The sequence below is a fragment of the Canis lupus genome, chromosome 14, assembly GCF_011100685.1.
Source record: "Canis lupus familiaris isolate Mischka breed German Shepherd chromosome 14, alternate assembly UU_Cfam_GSD_1.0, whole genome shotgun sequence".
NCBI lineage: Eukaryota > Metazoa > Chordata > Mammalia > Carnivora > Canidae > Canis > Canis lupus.
The window spans coordinates 50,701,716-50,722,779 of record NC_049235.1 but is presented as its reverse complement, the minus strand read 5'-3'; the positions used below and the strand labels follow the sequence as shown (position 1 = coordinate 50,722,779).

The 21,064-nt window shown below is 36.6% G+C and overlaps 1 protein-coding gene across 5 annotated transcripts in view; it reads left to right on the top strand.

Annotated features, from left to right (window-relative positions):
- The window catches only part of IMMP2L (inner mitochondrial membrane peptidase subunit 2), an 848,583-nt gene that overhangs the window by 730,885 nt on the left and 96,634 nt on the right, over positions 1-21,064 (top strand). Inside the window, exon 7 of one of the 5 annotated variants that reach the window (XM_038557368.1) lies at positions 1,092-1,144. The exons of the other annotated variants lie outside the window; for them this stretch is intronic. Coding sequence (XP_038413296.1) covers positions 1,092-1,133 — 42 coding nt within the window. The 3' untranslated portion in view covers positions 1,134-1,144. The remainder of the gene's footprint in view (positions 1-1,091; positions 1,145-21,064) is intronic. 5 annotated transcript variants of the gene reach the window in all.

Genomic DNA, 21,064 nt, shown 5'->3' with positions numbered 1-21,064 from the left:
GCCCCCTTTTAAAAACTGGTTTTAATGTCTTCAAATTTAGACTTTTATGTCTTAATTCTAAGCTTTAGAGGTATATGTGGTAAGCCTCTAATTAAGAAAGACAGGAGTCTAGAGTTTGAGCATTCTTTCCAAAGACCTCAACGACCTTGAATTGACTACCATCCAGTTCCTATCAATAGCATCAAGGAGAGATGACTGGCACTTGAGATTGGTGGCATTCTACACTTATTCCTCAACATTTTTCCAAAATTTATTTATGTTAAAGTATCAGAAAGCAGCAAACTTAACTTCCAATAAAAATGCCTTATTTTAGTTACAGCTTATTCCCATTCTTTTGGTTTTTATCAAGTCTGTTAAAACAAAGGACCCCAGAAAGAGCTTTTGTGTATCTTCTGCAAAAGGCTATTGACATCATTGCCCATTAAGATACTCAGAGTTCCATATATATGTAAGTCCTATACGTATAACTTTATACAAGAAAAATTTCTCTTATAATAAAGTTTCAAGAAAATATCTGCTTCTCTGAAGACTGGTGCTTCCTTTAGTCAGACAATGAGAACTGCAAAATTAATTGCTTCCCTTTTCTCTTGACTGCTAGGAAACTCAGAAATAGATATGTTGTGTTGACATTAATCATCTTTGTTCCCCTTTTTCTTTTTTCACTTTGTTTTGTGTTGTTGTTGTTGTTGCTTTATTCTTAGCTTCCCCACTGCAAATTGATAGATTTTTTTTTTCCCTAGGAGTAGTTTGGAACAAGTTAACTGAGATAAATGCCAAAAGTTAGGATTCTATCATTCATGTATTCAATTATTCCTCAAAGTTTATTTTTTTAAAGACTTTGTTTCTTAGGGCACAAGCAGGGAGAGTGGGTAAGGGACAGGCAGGCTCCCTGTGGAGTTGGGAAACCCATGTGGGGCTTGATCCCAGAACCCTGGGATTGTGGCCGAAGGCAGACACCCAACTGACTGAGCCAGCTAGGTGTCCCCTTAAGTTAATTTCTTAACAGTATTAACTGCCTGTGTCCTTTGCACCAGGGAGTATACTGGGCACTGTGGATGGAGTTGTGAATGACATATATTCCCTACTTTCAGGGAGCTTCCTTTCTGATTCTTTGTGCATCAAGCAGAGCGTAAATGTTCAGCAGGTATGTGTTGTTATCTAACTGCCTCTTTTATTTTTCAGGCTTCATTTATTTGAATGTTTTTAAATAAGATAAATTTCACCTGCCTGAATTAGTTACTTGTAGCACTTAAACTTTAAAAGGTCGCATTTTGCCCCCTGTAATTGTGTCCTTGTATTAGTTACATGAAGAACATAATATTTTATATTTTGTTTAGTAAAAATTAGTCATAAACTCTCTGATCTCAAGAGTTCCTATGACTTTGTGATGAATTGCAAAGTATACCTGATTCTATATTTTGATATTTCTTGTTTCTTAAATAACCCTTATTTTGCCCTTCTTTTATTCTCAGGCGTAGTGATTAGTCTTTAAATTTATCTTCTTAAAGGAATTTATTTAAAAGCAAATAACCTATGTTTGGATATTCTCGGTACTTCTCGATACAGACATGATCCTTACTTCATGCAATCGTGTACTATAATTATTGATGTATGTGTTTTATTTCTATTATGTTTCAACTTCCAGGAGGGCAGGGATTATTTTATAACTTGAATCTCCCCTAGGGTCTAGCAGAATCTCTTCCCCATAATAAGTTAACCGATAAATAACGGATGAATAAATTAGGTCCCAGTGTATAATATAGGCGTGTGCAGTGGCAGGTACTCTTGGATCTGCTGTGTTCACATTTGAAAGCATGAACTTGCTCTAGCTCAACAGAAATAGGTTTTATAACTGATTGCCTCTTAATTTTCAGGCTTAATATATTTAAATGTTTCAAAATAAGATAAATTTCACCTGTCTGAATTAGTTAATTATAGCAAGGACAAGAAAGATAGGAAGATTATGCTTTAATTCATTCCAAAAATTCAAACTGCCTTTTTTTTTAATCCTTACATAAAGGCAGGGTTTTTTTTGTTGTTGTTTTGTTTTGTTTTGTTTTGTTTTGTTTTTAATCAAACAGTATTTATCCCCTCAAGCCAGCTCTGGTATTTTGCATAAGGTATATCATGTGATTTTGGTGAAGCTTCAAATTAGGTGAAATGTTTCACGTAAAATTAAGGGTTTTTCTGGTTTGGGTTTTGTGTTTTTTCACTCAGATTTTTCCATTTGTTGAGCTAAGGTAATAATTTCAGTTTCATAGCAGTTTTGTTTTTGTTGTTGTGCTGAGGCAGAAACAAAAACAACTTATTCCCTGAACAAAAAGATCAGGAAAGATAACCTCAGTCTCTGCCTTTTACATTGAGAGTTGAAGCTCTCTAGATGCCTGCATTTTAATCGTTCCAAAGGAGTTGTTTACTTAAAGGTGGTAAGGAAAATGAGGCCTTGTCAGGGGACATTTTTTGGAGAGGGGTTTGTGTAGAACTAACTCATTATTTGGAGAGCTCCTAATTCTCAATAAGAGAGTAGCTAATGTGAGTTATATCAGAGTGCATAACTCACACTCTGTATAATTTAGTTATACATTGTATATGCAGTGTGCATTGTAAATGCAGTAGTTTTGGGAGGTCTCGGGTAACCTAGGCCATCTTTGTCCAATGTTCAAAGAATAAAGCCCATCTTTTCACTTGTTACCATTGCAGGGCTTGCTTAGGAGAGAACTGGAGCTGTGGGTTGTGACTGCATAATTCTTATTGGTCTGCAGAACCTGCTTAGATTCTTCCTTCTGTAGATTAAATGGTTTCCTTTTCCCTTTAAATATATTCTGTGCTGGGGTGCCTGGCTGGCTCAGTTGGTGGAGTGTGTGACTCTTGATCTTGGGGTTGTGAGTTTGAGCTCCATTTTGAGTGTAGAGATTATTTTTAAAAATACAAATAAAATAGACTATGTGCTATAACAGTGTATTTTTTTTTTTTTTTTTTTTTTTTTTTTTTAGTATTTGGGGGAAATCCCTCAGTTTGAGATTGTTTTATGCTATCAGATGGGAATATAGTTCCATGATATATATATTTTTAAAATATTTTATCTATTCATGAGAGACACAGAAAGAGAGGCAGAGACATAGGCAGAGGAAGAAGCAGGCTTCCTGCAGGAAGCCCAATGGAGGGACTTGATTCCAGGACCCCAGGATCAGGACCTGAGCCAAAGGTAGCTGCTCAACCACTGAGCCACCCAGGCTACCCTGGTTCAATGATATTTAATTAGAAAGTTTTGGCTAGAAAATTTCTTCTAAAAGTTGGAAACGAAGATTTTTAAACCCAAAAGAAAGGGAAAAAATGGTGTCAAATAGAGTAGTTTCATTTTGAGCTGGTATATGGGAAACCACACTGTGCCAGGAGTCAGGAAACTGGCATTCTGTTTTTGCCACTACCTGGAACTCCTTACCATTCTGTGCCTTGGCTTCCAGGGGAGACATTGGATGAGTTCTAAGTCTGTCTCTGTCTCCCTGCTCTGTAGGGCTCTTCGTACCCTTTTCCTGAAACTAAGAAAGATGGTTCATTCTCTGCATCCCAGAGCTTGGGATTTAGTAGTTGCTTCTTGAATATTGGTTGGTTCCTATTGATTCCCCACATATATATGACCAGGCCTAGAGTGAGTGCTTCATTCAATGTACAGGGCATCAGCTGTAGGGCTAAGGAGCAGGTTACAGACTTGAATCCCAGAGCAGTCACATTTCCATTGCTGTCTTCTCTTTTGGTCACAGATTTCATGTGTCTCCACATTTCTGGTTCAGCAGATGTTTCTCTATGGAGGCTATGCTTATGCTTGAGTTGGTTGTCAGGGTTGTTAAGTAAAAAGCACTGTCAGCACACTCTCTTGCCCTCAAGAGAATTGTATGACAATGTTCATTATTACTGCTACAGGAAAGTTCCATGCCCATTTCTGGCCCACTTGCTCAATAATTCATATTTAAACCATGATAGGATACTGATTTTTACAAACGGTCTGCTTGCTTTAGATTTTTTAATCATCACTAAGTAGAAATATGGAATCAATGTGATAAATGCGTCAATGGCCAGGGAAATTGTACAAGCTTGCTTCTGTGATCAGGACAGGGCTAAGGTGCAATCATAATACACATTTTATTTGGGACCTTATCACAAAATTAGCAATGTTTGTGTTCAGAATGTTCCGGCCACTTTCTGCTTTCATCCCTTATCTTATTCTTTCGGTTCTCATAGTACTGTTGTCTGCAGTCATCCTACATCCCCACTACATCCCCTTCTCTGTGTTTCCCTCCATGATCTGAAGGAGAGGAAGGAGCACAGAGCCGGGAGTCCAAACACAATTAGAACACGAATTGTGCAATGTTGAGTCATTTAACCATTCTTTATCTTGATTCTGAGATATTTCTAAAATAAAGGAGTTGGAAGTATATAAAACTCTCTTTAGCTTTTAATATACATGATTGTAAAGTATCTTCATCTCATGATCGAAACATCTGATGTTTTCCACATGGCCTACTAAGTAAACCTGGAAAAGTACTTTGTCCCAAGGTGATATTAGCCATGTTCATGCACTGTGGTAGAGTCCTCAGGGTCTGCAGATATTTGTTTTGTAGTGGAGTTTTCTTTTGTTGTGTGTGTGTTTCAAAGATTGATGTCCTGAATGTTTAAAAAAGTTTATATATATATAAACAATGGTAGTTTCTTGTTTTTAGAAAGGAATCTTTCATTAACATGGAAAACAAGACCTTATAAACCTGAGTTTTAGTCCCAGTGACTGTGAGGATCAACCAAGTGGCAAAGTTGTGAAGTTTTATTCAAAACAAATGTTAATTCTTATACCAGCCTTGAATCAGACTTAGAAAAAAGAAGATGGTATTAATTCAGCACTCAAGTACCAAGCCCTTCAAATGTGTTTCCATTTGATTCTAACAAAGCCCTAGGAAAGAGTAGAGTCACTTTTCAGGTAAAACAAAAAGGTTGGTTTTTGCTTAATTCCATAAGATAGAGGTGGAAGGAGTAGGTTTCAAACTTCTGCATCTGTGCCCTGTAGTCACCAACAATCTCATTCATGTATGTCAGATATAATGAAAAGGAAAAACATATGTAGAAGATTGTTTTGTGTTTTTCTTTTTTTTTAATTTTTATTTATTTATGATAGTCACAGAGAGAGAGAGAGAGAGAGAGAGAGAGAGAGAGAGGCAGAGGGAGAAGCAGGCTCCATGCACCGGGAGCCTGACGTGGGATTCGATCCCGGGTCTCCAAGATCGCGCCCTGGGCCAAAGGCAGGCGCTAAACCGCTGCGCCACCCAGGGATCCCTGTTTTTCTTTTTTTAAATCCAGCTCCACAAGTAAAGATAAAATTTAGTTCATTTGTCCAATTTAGGAGGGTCAGATGGAGGAACATTTATTCCTAACTCTTCATGTTTTCATGGAGGAGGGTAATTTCTATTCCATTCTCCAGGAGAGAAAAGGATGAGAGGAAGATGTCTGTTTCTCTCCATCTCATCATTTCTTCCTATCGGGGTTAGGTTTGGCAGGAGGAAATGATTGTGCCCAGATTGCGCCTTTAGGCTCCTTCCTCTCTGACACAGACATTCTCTGCTCCTCTATCGGAAGCTTTCAGGACAGGGTCTCCTCTGAGTGGCTGGCAGCTATCCAGTATTGCTGGCAACTGTCCAATTCAGGGGGTATTAGAGGGTGTTAAAGGGCTCACTGTGGTTGCACCTGTAAGCTACATTCTTTGATCAGCTTTATCAGTAATAAAGCTGACATTTGATCCTCTTACTTGTCTATCTCTCAGTTGATTCCAGACTAGGAGAAGAAAATCATTTTATTTTTTTGGCCATTGAAAAATTAAAAAATAGGCAGGACAAAGAAAGTCCATAGGGTCAATATTTAAAGAAAAAATAAAAAAATATATATATATATCAGAATAATTACACTAAAGATAATACAGTAATAGGGACGCCTGGGTGGCTCAGCAATTGAGCATCTGGCTTTGGCTCAGGGCTTGATCCCTGAGTCCAGGATCAAGTCCCACATCTGGCACCCTGCGAGGAGCCTGCTTTTCCTTCTGTCTATATCTCTGCTTCTCTCTGTGTGTCTCTCATGAATAAATTAAAAAAAAATCTTAAAAAAAAAGATAATACAGTATCAGTTTTCATTTCTACTTCTGGAGAAGAAAGGGAGAAAATGACTGCCAAAATATTTTCAGGGAACTGAATGACAAATATGTTGAAAGTCTTCATAGTTATGGAAGAGAAGAGATATTTAGGCAAGCTTCCTTTTTCTGTTCTGATAGCGCCAAGTCACTGGAGCCCATTTTAATGGCTGTTCCCTCCAGACCTATACTTCTTATACGTGGTTCAATATTTTACATTCCCTTTTAGCCCTCGTCAACAGCTGCCCTACAAATTTGTTTTCTTTTATGTGCAGAGAAAGATGTGTAAGTACTTAATTCTTTATATGAGTAGTTTCATATTGGGGGTTTTATCATAATTTCTTTTCCTGGAGCATCTATAAATGTTCTGAAGGGCTATGTCTCCATGGACAGAAGTCTTTGTTTATGGAATTTTCTTGATGGCTTGCCTGCCAGATACCAGGTTGTTCTAGGCTGTCTATGCATGCAGGTGTTGTGGGTGCTTCTCCAAGACAGGGGCATTCATGGGTTTCCATTATGTGAGGATGTCACTGCTAACCTCTAAGCATATTTTTATTCCAGTTTAGGTACCATGTCTAGGGCTTTCTGAGACTCCCAAGTATTTTCTCATTGGTTCTCAGAACTTAAGTTTTTCTAAATCATCATATAATTGAGCATCACTTTGAGACTTGATTGTCAATTCTGAATTCATCATATGAAAATAGGACCCTTGTTTAAAATCAGACCTCAAAAAAAAAAAAAAAAAGTCAGACCTCTGCTAAAACAGTACCATGGTTTAGCCATTTGCTAAGGGCAAAAATCTAGGAGTCCTCCCTAGTGGCTTTCATCAACTTATATTCAAAATACAAATCTGTTCACCTCTGCTTTCTTTTTTTTTTCCTCTTTCTTTTTTTTTTTTTGTATTTTTTTTTTGAGGGTGACAATACATGAGAGACACCTCTGCTTTCAAAACACATTCTGTGTCTGATCACCTAGGAGCCCTTTGTCGTGACCGTCACAGTCATCTTCTGCTTATCTGAATTACTAAAGCCATCTGAACAGATCTCCCTAACAGTTCTTCTCTTAGCCTTCCTACAGGCTATCTTCCATAGATATCCAGACTTACGTTCTTAAAACGCCAATGAGATCACATCACTGTCCTTCAGTTTTTTCCCCTTGGTTTTTGCCGTAGCCTTAAACGGACCTGTGTGGTCTGCCCTTTGATTTCTGTGCTGCCTCACATGATTTGCTCTCCCCCATGAACACTCTGGCATGGTCACACTGCTTCTGAGGCAAGTCAAGCTGGTTCCTATTTTAGGGTCTTTATACTTAATCTTCCCTTTGCTTGGAATGATATTTAACGACAAAGCAATAAGTATTGAGTTCTGCTATCACGAGGGACCACTGTAGTTCTGGGGACTAGAACTTGGAATAAGACAAAGTTTTTGTCTGTAAGAAGCTTTCCTCCTATAGGAGAGAGACCATAAGCAAAAAAAAAAAAAAAAAAAAAAAAGTCAAATGTATAACAATTCAGGTGATGGTAAATCAGAATAAGAATAGAGAATGAAAAAAAAAAAAGAATAGAGAATGATGGGTATAAGATATGCTATTTTATGTAAATTGTTTGGAGAAGACCTCTTTTACAAAGTAACTTTTGACCACAGAACTTGAGGAAATGAGCAAGTGGTCACATGGCTATTTGGGGCATACATATTCCAGGCAGAGGGAACAGCAAGTACAAAGGCCCTGAGGTATGAGTGTGCTAGGTATTTTTAAGGCAGAGCAAGGAGGTCATTGCACCTAGAATAAGATAAGCAAGGCGGAGAGAGGAAAGAAGAATAAGGTTAGCAAGTTGGTAGAGGTCCAGATCGTGAAGTGTCTTATAGGCCATAAGGACTTTAGCTTTTAAGCTGTATCACAGAGAAAGACATTGGAGGGTTTTGGGTGTTGAAGTGACATATATTTTTAAAAGACTGTTCTTTACATCATGTAGAGAATAGATAGTATAAGAGGGAAGGTAGAAGCAAGATTAATTATGAGGCTACTGTACTAGTCCAAACAGAGTGAGAGTGATGTGAATTCATAGACTCTAAATGGATTTCAAAGGAAGAGCTAGATTTCACAGGATTTACTGATAGGTTGAGTGTGGGTATGAGAAAAAGGAAAAAAATAGGTGTTTTACAACTGGCAAATCCATTTCAGTTACTATTGTTGTACTAAGTGGTGAAAACATAGCCATATTTTGCTCACAGGTTCAATGGGTAGGTTTAAACAGAATCCAGGGGACCCCTTGTCTCTCTTTTACAATATCTGGAAAGCCTGGGCTTGACTCAACAGTGGAGGACTGGAATTATCTTCATTCACTTGTCTAGCAGTTGATACTATCTTTTGGTCAGGATCTCAGCTTTGCTGTTAGGTGGACCTACATATGACCTCTCAGGCAATCTTTCCATGTGGGTCAGATCAGGCTTCCATATAGCACAGCAGGTAGGTTCCGAGAATGAATGACTCAAGAGAATCAAATGGAAATTCATGGAATTTTCAAGATGTAGTCTTAAAAAAAAATCACCTGTCACTTCATCCATACTTTATTGGGCAAGGTAGTCACAAAGGTACACTCGGATTAAAGGGAGAGAGACAGACACAATACCACTCAATGAAGGCGGGTTAAAGTCACATTGCAAGAACATATTGGGTGGACAATGTTGTAACAGCCACATTTACCATGATTGGGAAGACTGTGGGAGTATCAAGTGTGTGTGAGGATATGAGATAAAGAATTAGATTTCAGACCTTTAATTTGTGATAGCTATTAGACAACTAAGTGGAGATGTCAAGTAATCAGTTGGGTATCTGAATCTGCAAAGGTTCTATGTGCCAGGTACATTTGCAGGTCCTCTAGCTGGCAAGCATGGCCTGGATGAGCCAGGGTGAGTGTAGATAGTGAAAGGAAGGTGCAAGGGTAGAGGCCTGAAACACTTGTTCTGAGTTAGGATGATGAGAAGGAACCAGTGAAGAAGACTGATATGAGTTGCCAGGGCTGCTAAGAGATTGGCGTGCTCAAAACCAAGAGAATAAAGTATTTCAAGAAGAATCCACTATGTCAACTGCTGTTGAAAGACGTAGACTGAGAATTGACTCTGGCAATACGAAGGTTATTGATGACTTTTAAAAGCTATTTCATTGAGTGGTGAAGCTCAAAACCAGTTTTGTGTGGGTTCAAGAACAAATGGGAAGGAAAAAAGACTGAGTATAGATGATTATTTTGAGGACTTCGGCTGTAAAGGGAAATAGATTAATAAAGTGGGATGGATTTTAGAGGAAGCTACCAGGTCAAATATAAAATAAATATTTATGCATTTTATTATTTTTAGAATGGAATATGTTAGAACACATTTGTGTGCTGGTGAGGGGAAAAAAGAGTAGAAAGTGGAATAAATAACTATGGGGAGGGGACCTGTAGGAGCAAAGTCCTTGAGCAGGCAAGAAGGGGAGGCATGTGGTGTAATCATCATTTGCATGATGCTGTTCCTCACTATCCCAATTCCTGTTCAAATGCCCTCTCCTCAGGCACACCTGCTCTAACTACTCTGTAGAAGCTCCTACCCCATTCCCTTAGCCTTCTTTATTGTTCTTCGTGGCATTCTTCCATTAGGTATTTATCTCCTATCTTTCCTCAGATTGTAAACTCCATGAGGGCAAGGATTTTGCCTGTCTCATTCACTGACCCGTTCCTAGCACCTGAATCCCGGCACACAGAGGGAACTGAGGAAAATGTTTCATGGGAGTGACTGACTGCTGAATGAAGGGGAGAGTGCCTATCTCCAAATGAATCATTTTGTACCAGCTTAGCACCTTGCACAATGATTTTACAAACACAAGCAGTTCAAATGTGATTTTGACATCGCTTTTTAACTAGGGCACCATTTTGAGACTTCTGAGGATGAAAACGGAATTTAATGGGAAAATAATCTGGCAGATTTTTACACTGCCTAGTACTAAGTTTGTGGTTTGCAACTCAGGTTCTGAAAATGAATCCTCATTTCACAAGCTCCCTAGGTAAGAAATGGGTGTAAAGCCAGTGTGGATGCCTTTTGCCACCCTCCAGTCTTCACGCTGAAGGTGCTGTTGGTCAGGAAAGAGGATTAAAAAATCAAGAGAAAAGTTATAAGGAAGGTACTGCAAGGTTCTTAGAAAAGAAAATGTCCACACTCTACGTCGTCTTCCTTGTTTGGAAGATGCGCGTGATAACCCATGGATTCTTCACTGGGGGCTATATATTGAAATATTGTCAATTAATGTTAGGGAAGCACTTTCAAATTCTCCAATAAAAGACACTCAAAGTTCACAGTTGTCATTGTCATGGTAACTATGACAAATGAAAACATTCACTTCACTTTCCTGTCTTATGTAAGTCACCCCTTACTGGTGTCATGTCAGATAATACTGTATCTTATTACACATCTTTTTTCTTTTCCTACCTTAGCGTAAGAAAGTAATTTCACAGCAAGAGAAGAAAACTGTTGTCGTGGAATATCATGCTGTATATCCGAAGTTTCTTTTATTTAACAAGCACTCCAAATTCAACTATCGACTTACAAAGCTGTGTTATTTTTCATTATGTTATGTTTTTGGCTTTCAGTATTATGGAGAAATGCCTGATTAAAAGGAAGCCTGCAAGTTAATTCCCAACATGCCCTTTGGCAGCTTTTTCATTTCACTTAGAGGTGGGAGCAGGTGGTGTCATTTAGAATTAAATACATTATGTCTCAGTTGGCAGGAAAACAGCATTCAGTGATGAAATATCCCTGCAATGAATCTCATTAATTGTTCACCAATTTGTGGTAACTTTATTTATATTTGCATACTGTAATACAAGTACAATGAGGTGTCGTATATTTAGATTATACTTAGTGTTAAGTTTAACCATAAACTGTAAAAGGCTTTTGTTGTAACGGCACTGAAGGGCTGGTGTGTGAGTGCCAATCCATCATCTACGGGAGGCCCCCCAGAACAGACTGGTTTCATTTCCTGCATTTTCCATTGAAGTGATAGCAATTTCACAAAACTGGCCCAGCTTAAGCCCGTGCTATTTTTAGTGTCTTTACTCTGTAAAAAGATAGAACAGCTCTTATATGAACTCTCATGTGTCTCCAGAGGAATAATTCTCCTGTAAATTTATAATGCTGGCTAGCATTTAAATGTCTGAAAATCCCATCTTATCTATTTTCTGTGACAAGATATATATTTAGATTCAAGTAACCATGTATTATATTTCATACAGTTTATTAGAAAAATAATTCTAGGAACATTATACTAAAATAATTATTTTCCCCTTTATGTGCCTAGTTCCATCATAGACTATTTGAACAAATATGGAAACTTATGTTAGTTTAAAAGGACATATTAGAACTCAGTGTACAAAAATATGGCAATCTAATAAGTATTATTTTTCTGAATTCCTTATTTTCACTTATAAATGGACTTATGGTACATCTATTGGCTGCCAAGTTCGGGCTGCCTTATGGAAAACGTGAGAGACACTTAAGATAACTTCTCTTTTCTCTTGAGGAACCTAAAGTGTTTTTGAAAAACTAGATATAAACATATGAAAAGATATCAATGTGTAGCTGACAAATTATGTGGAATGAATAAGTGTTACAGGTTGGAGTAAAGTTGTTTGGTTGCACTGTTTTTCCATTATTAAATGTTTTTACTTATAGCCTTGCTAACTTAAAACCTCCTTAACATCAAAATTCACTTCTATCTGAACTGTTGTTCTAAAAGGAGTATATAATGAAGGGTCCATGAGTGGCTCATGGTTAAGTGCTGCCTTTGGCTCAGGTCATGATCCCAGGGTCCTGGGATCCAGCTCCTTGTTGGGCTTCCTGCTCAATGGGGGAGTCTTCCTGTCTCTCTCTCTCTGCCCCTTACCCCCACTCCTGCATACGCTCTCTCTCTTTCTCTGTCTTTCAAATAAGTAAATAAAATCTTTAAAAATTTCAAATAAGGGATATATTATGAAATTAGTGGCAAATTACAATTGGCTTATTTCTCATTAAATATAACCTCTGATGTCATGGTTCACAAAATATACTACAAATATGTTTCTGGTATCCTACCAAAAAAGTATCATGACTTTTATAACATGGAAATATAACTACAATCTTAAAACTTACCAGTGATTTACAGTAGGGAAATACATGTGCATGCACACACACACACACACACACACACACACGAATATAGGACTGTGTGACTTCCAGCTCTGCTTTTTTTACCTGTATGATCTTAGCAGAATAATTTCTTATATCTGACCTCAGTTTCCTCAATTATTAAGTGAGAAACAGTAAGAGCTACCTTGCATGGTTCTTGTAAGAAGTCATCAGGTAACATCAGCAGCTATGTTAACTGCAAATCAACACTCAGTTACGGGAAGAAAAAGTATTTTGCTCTAGGAGCAAAAATATTATAGTAAAATTTCAGTTGGGGAGTTGTTTGCATAGTTTCCTTTTGATAAGTCTATGGTTAATTTTTTTAGAGCCATTTACTGTTTTTCATCTAAGTTGATTGGTCACCAACAGCTGACAGGCCAAATCAGGCCCACTACTTATTTTGAAGTAAAGTCACTTTAAAACAGCCATGCTCATTCCTTTATGCATTGCCTATGGCTGTTTTCATGCCCGAACATCAAAGATGAATGTTTGCAACAGAGACAATATGGCCCACCAAACCTAAAATATTAACTCTGTCTCTTCACAGAAAAAGTTTGTTGACTTCTGATCTAAATCCTCATATTGAGTTGAATCATGTTTAATGAAAAATGTTGAAAAGTTAATTTTCAAAAGAAAATTTAAAATCCGTTACGTGGGACAAAGTACTTCTCCAATTAGGTCTATGAACTGTGTACTTCAGCTTAATTGCCTGGTCATCTCTTGGGAGTTACATCATGTACTCTTAAAATAGGAAGAATTGCATCTTACTGAGTGGACAAGTCAGAAATAAAAAGGCCTCACACCCCATTTGTCTCCCTCACAGAGACCCACTTTGCAATGATAAGGATCCAATAATGAGTTGCTGGGACTCAACTTGGTTTATAGAGTAAGGCTAGGGATGAGGGTCATATTAACTTAAATATGACCCTCTTTTTGCATTGAATACCATCATTATGTATTAAGACTATAGAATGAGGTTATTCCTGAGCATAATTTACTGAGGCAAAAAGGAAGGAATTATTTACTAAAATGTTGGAGAAGTACGTGTTTTTCACTTAGAAATGGTTATAGACATTCTGAAGAACTGAGCAGCATTGAGATATTTCCTTCTAAAAAAAAGAAAGATATTTCCTTCTTTTCATATAGAAAGTAGTGTTTTTCTTAATCATCTTCATAAATAATATAGTTCCTTTTACTGTGCTAAAAGCAAATTTTTATCCCCATGGTTAGATTTAGCAATAAAATATTAAATAAGAAAAATATCATTAAAAACATATGTACATATAAGCTTATATGTATATAAATATGTGCACATGTGTGTGCATATACATATATACATGTGTATGTGTGTATATATGTATGTGTATATATATGTATATATATATAAATTATACTCCAAGAGTATCACTATAGGAAGAAGTAGAGAATATATATACATACATGCATGCGTGTGTGTATGTGCATCCCAGATCAGTAAGTTGTCTAAAGTTTATTATATACTATATATGTGTGTATATGTATATGTTATGCAAAGGATTATGTGGACAAATGTATAAAATTTAGTATTTCTAGTATGACTGTTTCTATACTTTTTATTCTGGTGTTAGGGCATTTTTTTTTTTTTTTAGCAGATATCTAAATCCAGTTATTATGCAAAAGCAGATATTAAGCTCTGGGAAAACAAAGGTTACTACAGCAGAAGTGGACATTACACAGTCTCAGAAATGTGTGTATGTGTGTTTGCCCATTGGAGAGGGATGTGGCCTATACTTCTTCACTTGAGATCTGAAGGATAACAGAGCTAGCTAGAAGAGAGAAGGGAAAGAATGCAGCCCAGTCAGAGGGCAAAGACTTCACGGTATAAAGAACAAAATGGGAAGCTAAGAGGTCAGAGTAAAGCAGAAGAAGTAGGAATGTGATGCTGGATAAGGCTCTACCGTAATGCCGTCTGAAAGAAAAGTAATGGGAGCCACATATGGAATTTAGAAGTTTCCATTAGCCACATTAAGAAGTTAAACAAAATTAATTTTTATATTGTTTTAATTCATACATATTTCCAAAACATTATCATTTTGATATGTAGAAAGATTTAAGGTATTTTACTCTTTTGCATACTGTCTTTAAAACCCAGTGTGCATTTTACAGTAACAGCATGTCTGCATTCAGACTAGCCACGCTTCAGGTGCATGATGGCCGCATGTGGCAAGTGGCTTCTAAAGCACGGATTCTCAGTGCTGGTGGCACAGGCTTGCTGTCAGTGGAACTTTAAAAAAAAAAAAAAAGTCGCTGCCCAGACCCACCCAGACCAATTACATCATAATTGAGAGTGGAGCCCAGGTGTCAGGATATTTTTTAGAAACTTCCCAAGGAATTTTAATGTGCAGCCAAATAGGACAAATGTGTGGACTGGGGACCTAGTTGAGGGGTTTTTCTTTTATTTTAGAACAATGACAAATCTTTAAAGAGTCTTAAATAGGGGTATAGCATAAAGCAGGTTTACATTTTTAAAAGTTCTCTCTGGTGAAATCACGGAGAACAGATTAGAGGAAAATACCATACACAGAAATGCTACTGGTTCCTTTAGGTGGGTTTGACAGAAGCCCAGTTCAGTGATGATGGCTTCATGGTAGATCGAGGTGGAATCAAGAATCCTTTAAAAAAAATGAAAAGTCTTGATTACAGATTAAATGTGGAGCAGGACGGAGAGATGCTGTTCCTTCACTGCCATGGTGGATGCTGCAGGAAGATGGAAAACTTACACGCTTTTGAAAGGTCAAACACACAAGTTTTTACATTATCATGAGTTTTGAGCCTGTGTGTTGTCCAGATACTTTAAAAAGGTGAAATAGGATGGTTCCATTGCTGAAGATGCCCCCCAGGTTTTGCTATCATGTGTTTAATTCATTAACTGTAGCACTGACGGTGTTTAAGAATTATATCATAGAGAAATATTACTTGTCCCACTCCTGTTACCTAGAAGGTGTCATCCAAGGGAAAGGCAAATGGAAGAGTAATTCCTTGATTGTTGCACTCCTGACCCATTAAGATCCTTGGGAGGAAAATATTTGTCTCTGAGTAACAGCATATTATTGCTCTCCCTGTTTTACATGTTCCCTGGGAACTGGGTTTAAGCAAATTAGATCTGAGAAAGACAACGATGAAACTTGTCGCCATGTACCCCTGTCTCTGCTCTGACGACGGCATACTCGAGAGGTCCCATTTCCAGCTTATGTTCTCCTGGGAAAAGTTACGATTTTCCTTTATTTATTACTCTTTCATGACTAGAAACCATGCACTAAAATTTATTTATCTTCATGAGGACTTCTGGTCCTTTCTGAAGCTTTATTTTCAGTCTTTTCTGTTTTTTTTTTTTTTCTTTATCCTTACTCTTTGAACCTCTTCTTAGTGCAAGGAGGCAATAACTTCCCACAGTATTGAAAATACCACCTAACCATTTCTTCTCTCCAAGAAAGGTGATAGTTTTATACATACCTGAAGATTTAAAGCAATTCTAAACCAGGCTTTGCTAGAGGATCTAGTGCTCTCAAATTCATATGGAGATAGCCCAGTGCCTAGCACACAGTAATTACCTAGTTTAAGTCTTAGCTTTTTTGTGGATATAAATGCAATTTTCTCACATATATTTTTTAATTGAGGGACTGAATATGTGCAAATTTTACATGCTGTAAAGGGAATACTGTGTGCAATTTCTTTGAAGACTATCAACACAGTATAAAAAAATGAAGTTTTGAGAAGGGCTTACATGGTTCATACAGGTGCCTTTCCATCTGTTCTCCCTCCCCAGCTAGGTTGCATTAACACATTTAAGCAAACAACATATTGTCAGAAAAGGAAGCTGTCAAATTGGAAATGCTAATGTAAAACCTCCTAAAACTGTCAGAATCACATGGCAGGTTATACTCTTATCCTGTTTGATTTTTTCCCCCTACTGATTCAGATTTAAAGTAGTCATGTGTATTGCCTGTCTTAGAAAATATAATCTTCCTGCGGATTAAAATTGTACCTTCTCCACCTTAGGCTTTAAAATATGTTGCAGTCATAAATTATAAGTCCAATGCATGTCTGTGAACCTCTTTTTTATGTATGCCTGGATTTAAAGGCTGGAGATGGCCGAGGAGTCCTATTGAAGCAAGGCTGAAGGGAGCTGAGACGTTACTGCCCCAGACTGGGTCATACCCCATTCCAGGCGCTAATGGGGCTGATTCAGCCAGTGGCTAAGTTAATCTTCAAGTCTCATTTCTTTTACCTGCAACTGGGATAACAAGCTAATCTTTACCTGCTTTATATTCAAGGAGAGGGCTTTAAGTTAATTGAATAAAGTGATTATTCTCCTCTAATGGAAGTGAGAATTTGATTTCTATAGCCTATTTTTCAAAGAAGTTTAAGGGCTATATAGCATATCACTTTAGTATGTAATTATAATGAAACTTTATATGTACTTTTTGTTATTAAAATAAGTATAATTAGATAGGCTGACTTCCCTTATAATTATCTCTATAAAGTTTTATTTCAGGCGTAGGCTATTGTTAATATTTTATATGGGTCGGGTCTGTTTTATTTTGGATGAAGATTTTTGACAATTCATAACATGTTGTCAGATATGTTCCATTTATATCTTGCCTAAATTATATTTGAATGTGGAAAATGAATATTTTAGTTCATTTTAAGAACATATTCTACGCATAGTTTTCTTGGGATAAATTATAAATTGTCTTTATCTTAGAAATAATAAATTAAGTAGGTATTTGATATTATTGATCACAAATAATAATACCATAATGGTAAATTAAAATTTGGTAATTCGTTTTATGACATCTTGAAGTTGGAGAATAAATTTTAATATACTAAAGGGCAAAGCAATGTGTTTAATTCACTTTAACACTATTTTCAAAAATCCAATAAAATATATTTACAACATTGCAATATAATATAAGTTGCACTATGCTGAGAATTTTTACTTAGTATAGTTATATAGATGTTCTGCATTACTGGAGAAGAAAGGGCACAGTTCTTCAACTGTTTATTTAACAAATAGAGGGTTTTATATAGCCTGAGATCAAATACATTACTAAGAAAAACGTACACACTTGGTGCTTGCCCCCTATTAATGTCAAACATGACATAAATAACTAAAATCCTCTCCAGTGATCCATGCATTCTTATAAAATTATAATCCACAATTATCCTTATATTTTGCAAGGTTAACAAGTGATACACATATAAAACCTTAACTCTGAACTTTTTAGGCTCCTGGTGAAAAGTCGGCATTAGCAGATAATAAACCCACGCTAAAAAAAAAAAAAAAAAAAAAAAAAAAACCACGCTAGTAGAACTACTGTTTCATGCAGCTTCTAAACTCAAGAGACAGTGAATGCAAATCATGAGAGAGGCAGGGACTCAGAGAAAGAAGGCTGGCACTCTGAAGTATGCTGTGGGGACCTAAAGATTTGGTGAAGGGACATTCCTTCCCTAATTGAGATACCATACCCATTTTTTTTTAACAGTTAACTTAGTTTATTGTTATTTTTGTTGGTTTGTTTAAAAATATTATTTATAGTTAACATAAGTGTAACATTGGTGTCAGGAGTAGAATTTAGTGATTCATCGCTTACATAAAACACCTAGTGCTCATCACAAGTACCCTCCTCAATAACCAACACCAATTTGGCCCATCCCCCATCCACCTCCCCTCAGCAACCCTCAGTGTCATCTTTATAGTTAATAGTCCCTTATGGTTTGCCTCCCTCTCTCTCTTTTTTCTTTCCTCTATGTTCATCTGTTTTGTTTCTTAAATTCCACATGTGAGTGAAATCATATGGTATTTGTCTTTCTCTGACTGACTTGTTTCAATTAGCATAAAACACTTGAGCTCTAATCCACGTCGTTGCAAATGGCAAGATACCATGCTTTTTGATGTCTGAGTAGTAGTGCATTATACACACACACACCACATCTTCTTTATCCATTCATCAGTCAATGAGCATTTGGTCTCTCTCCATAATTTGGTTATCGTTGACAATGCGGCTATAAACATTGGGGTGCAGGTGCTCCTTCAAATCAGTATTTTGTATCCTTTGAGGAAATAGTGGTGCAATTACTGGATCATATGGTAGTTATAGCATTAATTTGTTGAGCATCTTCTGTACTGTTTTCCAGAGTGGCTGCACCATTTTGTATTCCCACCAAAAGTGTAAGAGGATTCCCCTTTCTCTGCATCCTCACTAATATTTGTTAATACCTATGTTAGTTTTAGCTACACTGACCGATATGAGTGGTATCTCATTATGATTTTGATTTGTATTTCCCTGATGATGAGTGATATTGAGCATCTTTTCATGAGTCTATTAGCCCTCTGGATGTCTTCTTTGGAACAGTGTCTATTCATGTTTTATGCCTATTTCTTAACTGGATTATTAATTTTCTGGTTGTTTGGTAAGTTCTTTATATGTTTTAGATACTAACCCTTTATCGGATATGTCATTTACAAATATCTTCTCCTGTTCCCTAGACTGCCTTTTAGTTTTGTTGATTGTTTTATTTACTGTGCAGAAGGTTTTTATCTTGAGGAAGTCCAAATAGTTTATTTTTGTTTTTGTTTCCCTTTCTCTGGCAGCGTGCCTAATAAGAAGTTGCTATGGTCAAGGTCCAAGAGGTTTCTGCCTGTGTTCTTTAGGATTTTGATGCTTTCCTGTCTCACATTTACGTCTTTCATCCACTTTGAATTTATTTTTGTGTATGGTGTAAGAAAGTGGCCCGGTTTCATTCTTCTGCATGTGGCTGTCTAGTTTTCCCAACACCACTTGTTGAAGAGACTGTCTTTTTTCCATTGGATATTCTTTGCTGCTTTGTCAAAGTTTAGATAGATGATCATGTAATTGTAGGTTAATACTATATACACTTTTTAATTTAAGTACAAGTATGCCATTTAAATGCAGAGAAGTTTTAAGGTAAGACTTCTAGATTTTTAAAAAAATCAGCTGACACTTTGTCGAGATTTAATTAACTCCTGATTAAGAACAAACCACAGAGGGAATGGACATGGCATAACATTGGCAGAGGGTAAGGGGGAGTGGCAATGGGGAGACACTGTCAGGGTAGAGAAGGTTGTATGCTTGAAGAATTATGAAAGGAGAGGTAATAGAAGTCCAAATCAATCAGAGTCCAGAAGTATACTCTTGATGTCTACATGAGAGTTAGTTCTACAACATTTGCAGGTATATAGACACCCTGGGAAATGATATTCTTAAATAATACTTCCCTTAATTCACCAATGGTGAATTCCCAAATTGCTTTTCAACACCAGTGTAAACCATAATATGTGACTTTTTTTTTTAACACGATACCCCTTTCCCATCTAATTTATAGGAAAATAACCCAGACAGTCACTTTCTACTTCAATTATAGAAATTGAACAGAACATTTAATTTTCTGAACACTGATTTGGATCAGCCTTGTTTCTAAAGCTTTGGTACAAAACATTTTAATATAATAAAGCAGAGGAAAGAACAAGGGAATCTTAGCACTGAGGGCATTCTTTCCTAAGCAAGCCAGATAAATAGTTTGCGTGTCAAAGATGACTTTCAAGACCATACAAAAAGTACAAAAAAACATGACCTACTGGTTTTATTTAATTAGAGGACATGTTCTTGGAAGTATTTGAGCTAAAAAAATTGTGGGAGATGGTCATTTCATGTATATTTTTATAGGCAGCCTGTGGTTTAAAGGAAAAAAAAAACCCTGAAAGTCCAAGTTGGCTACTAATGTCACAGGTAGAAAGTTCTCTAAGAACTTTATTTTTCTGTTTCTCTTATTGTAGAAAGAGCAATAGCAATTATTGCTGTTACCACAGCCCATGAACAGCTAACAAATGGGATCCTTCCAGGAAAAGAAAGAAACACCAACTTTTGTAGATCACTTGATTAACATTTATTCAATAACTTTTTATTATTTGCTATAGTGTTGAGAGGTGATAATATACCTCTTAAACAATGTTTCCTTACTCATAAGTGGAAGTCAGGAAGTCTTAAATAAGCCGTCAGGCTATTCGTAAAATGCCACTGTGTGTACATTGTAGACTATTTTACTACATATACTATTGATAGTTTAAGAACTAGTTGCATACATTAGCACATGACGAAAAATGCCCATGAGTTAGAAGTACCATATTCTCCCTGCTGTATCTCATTCCAAGTCATGCCCTTGTCAGTAACTGAACCTCCAGTGTTCAAGTTTAGTAAAGACAGAGCCTTGTGACCCAAATTTGCGTTGCTTCCACCATGATGTATTTGTGGTAACACTATCTTTCCAATGTGGAAGAAGTTTGAATAAAAAGAAAATTTATTAGTCATTATATTTTAAAATTTTCAGTTCAGTTGTATTCGGCATATAGTAACAGGTATAAGGCAAATGGTGGAATCTTTCTCTTTTTTACTTATATATCAAACTGATGCTAAGCAGACAAAATAAGGACTCTAATAGCCAATATGCATTAGAGCTGGCTTGAACTGGCTTATAGGAGCCCATCATTAAAATTTTCAGGACTTTTTGAATGGTTGATAAAACAATCATTTTATAAACTTACAAATCAACTGAACTAAAAATGAAAGTAATAAATCCTCAAAACATCCTTTCTAACTATTTAGCTACACTTGACTATTACATGTGGTAGACATATGGTGTGCTA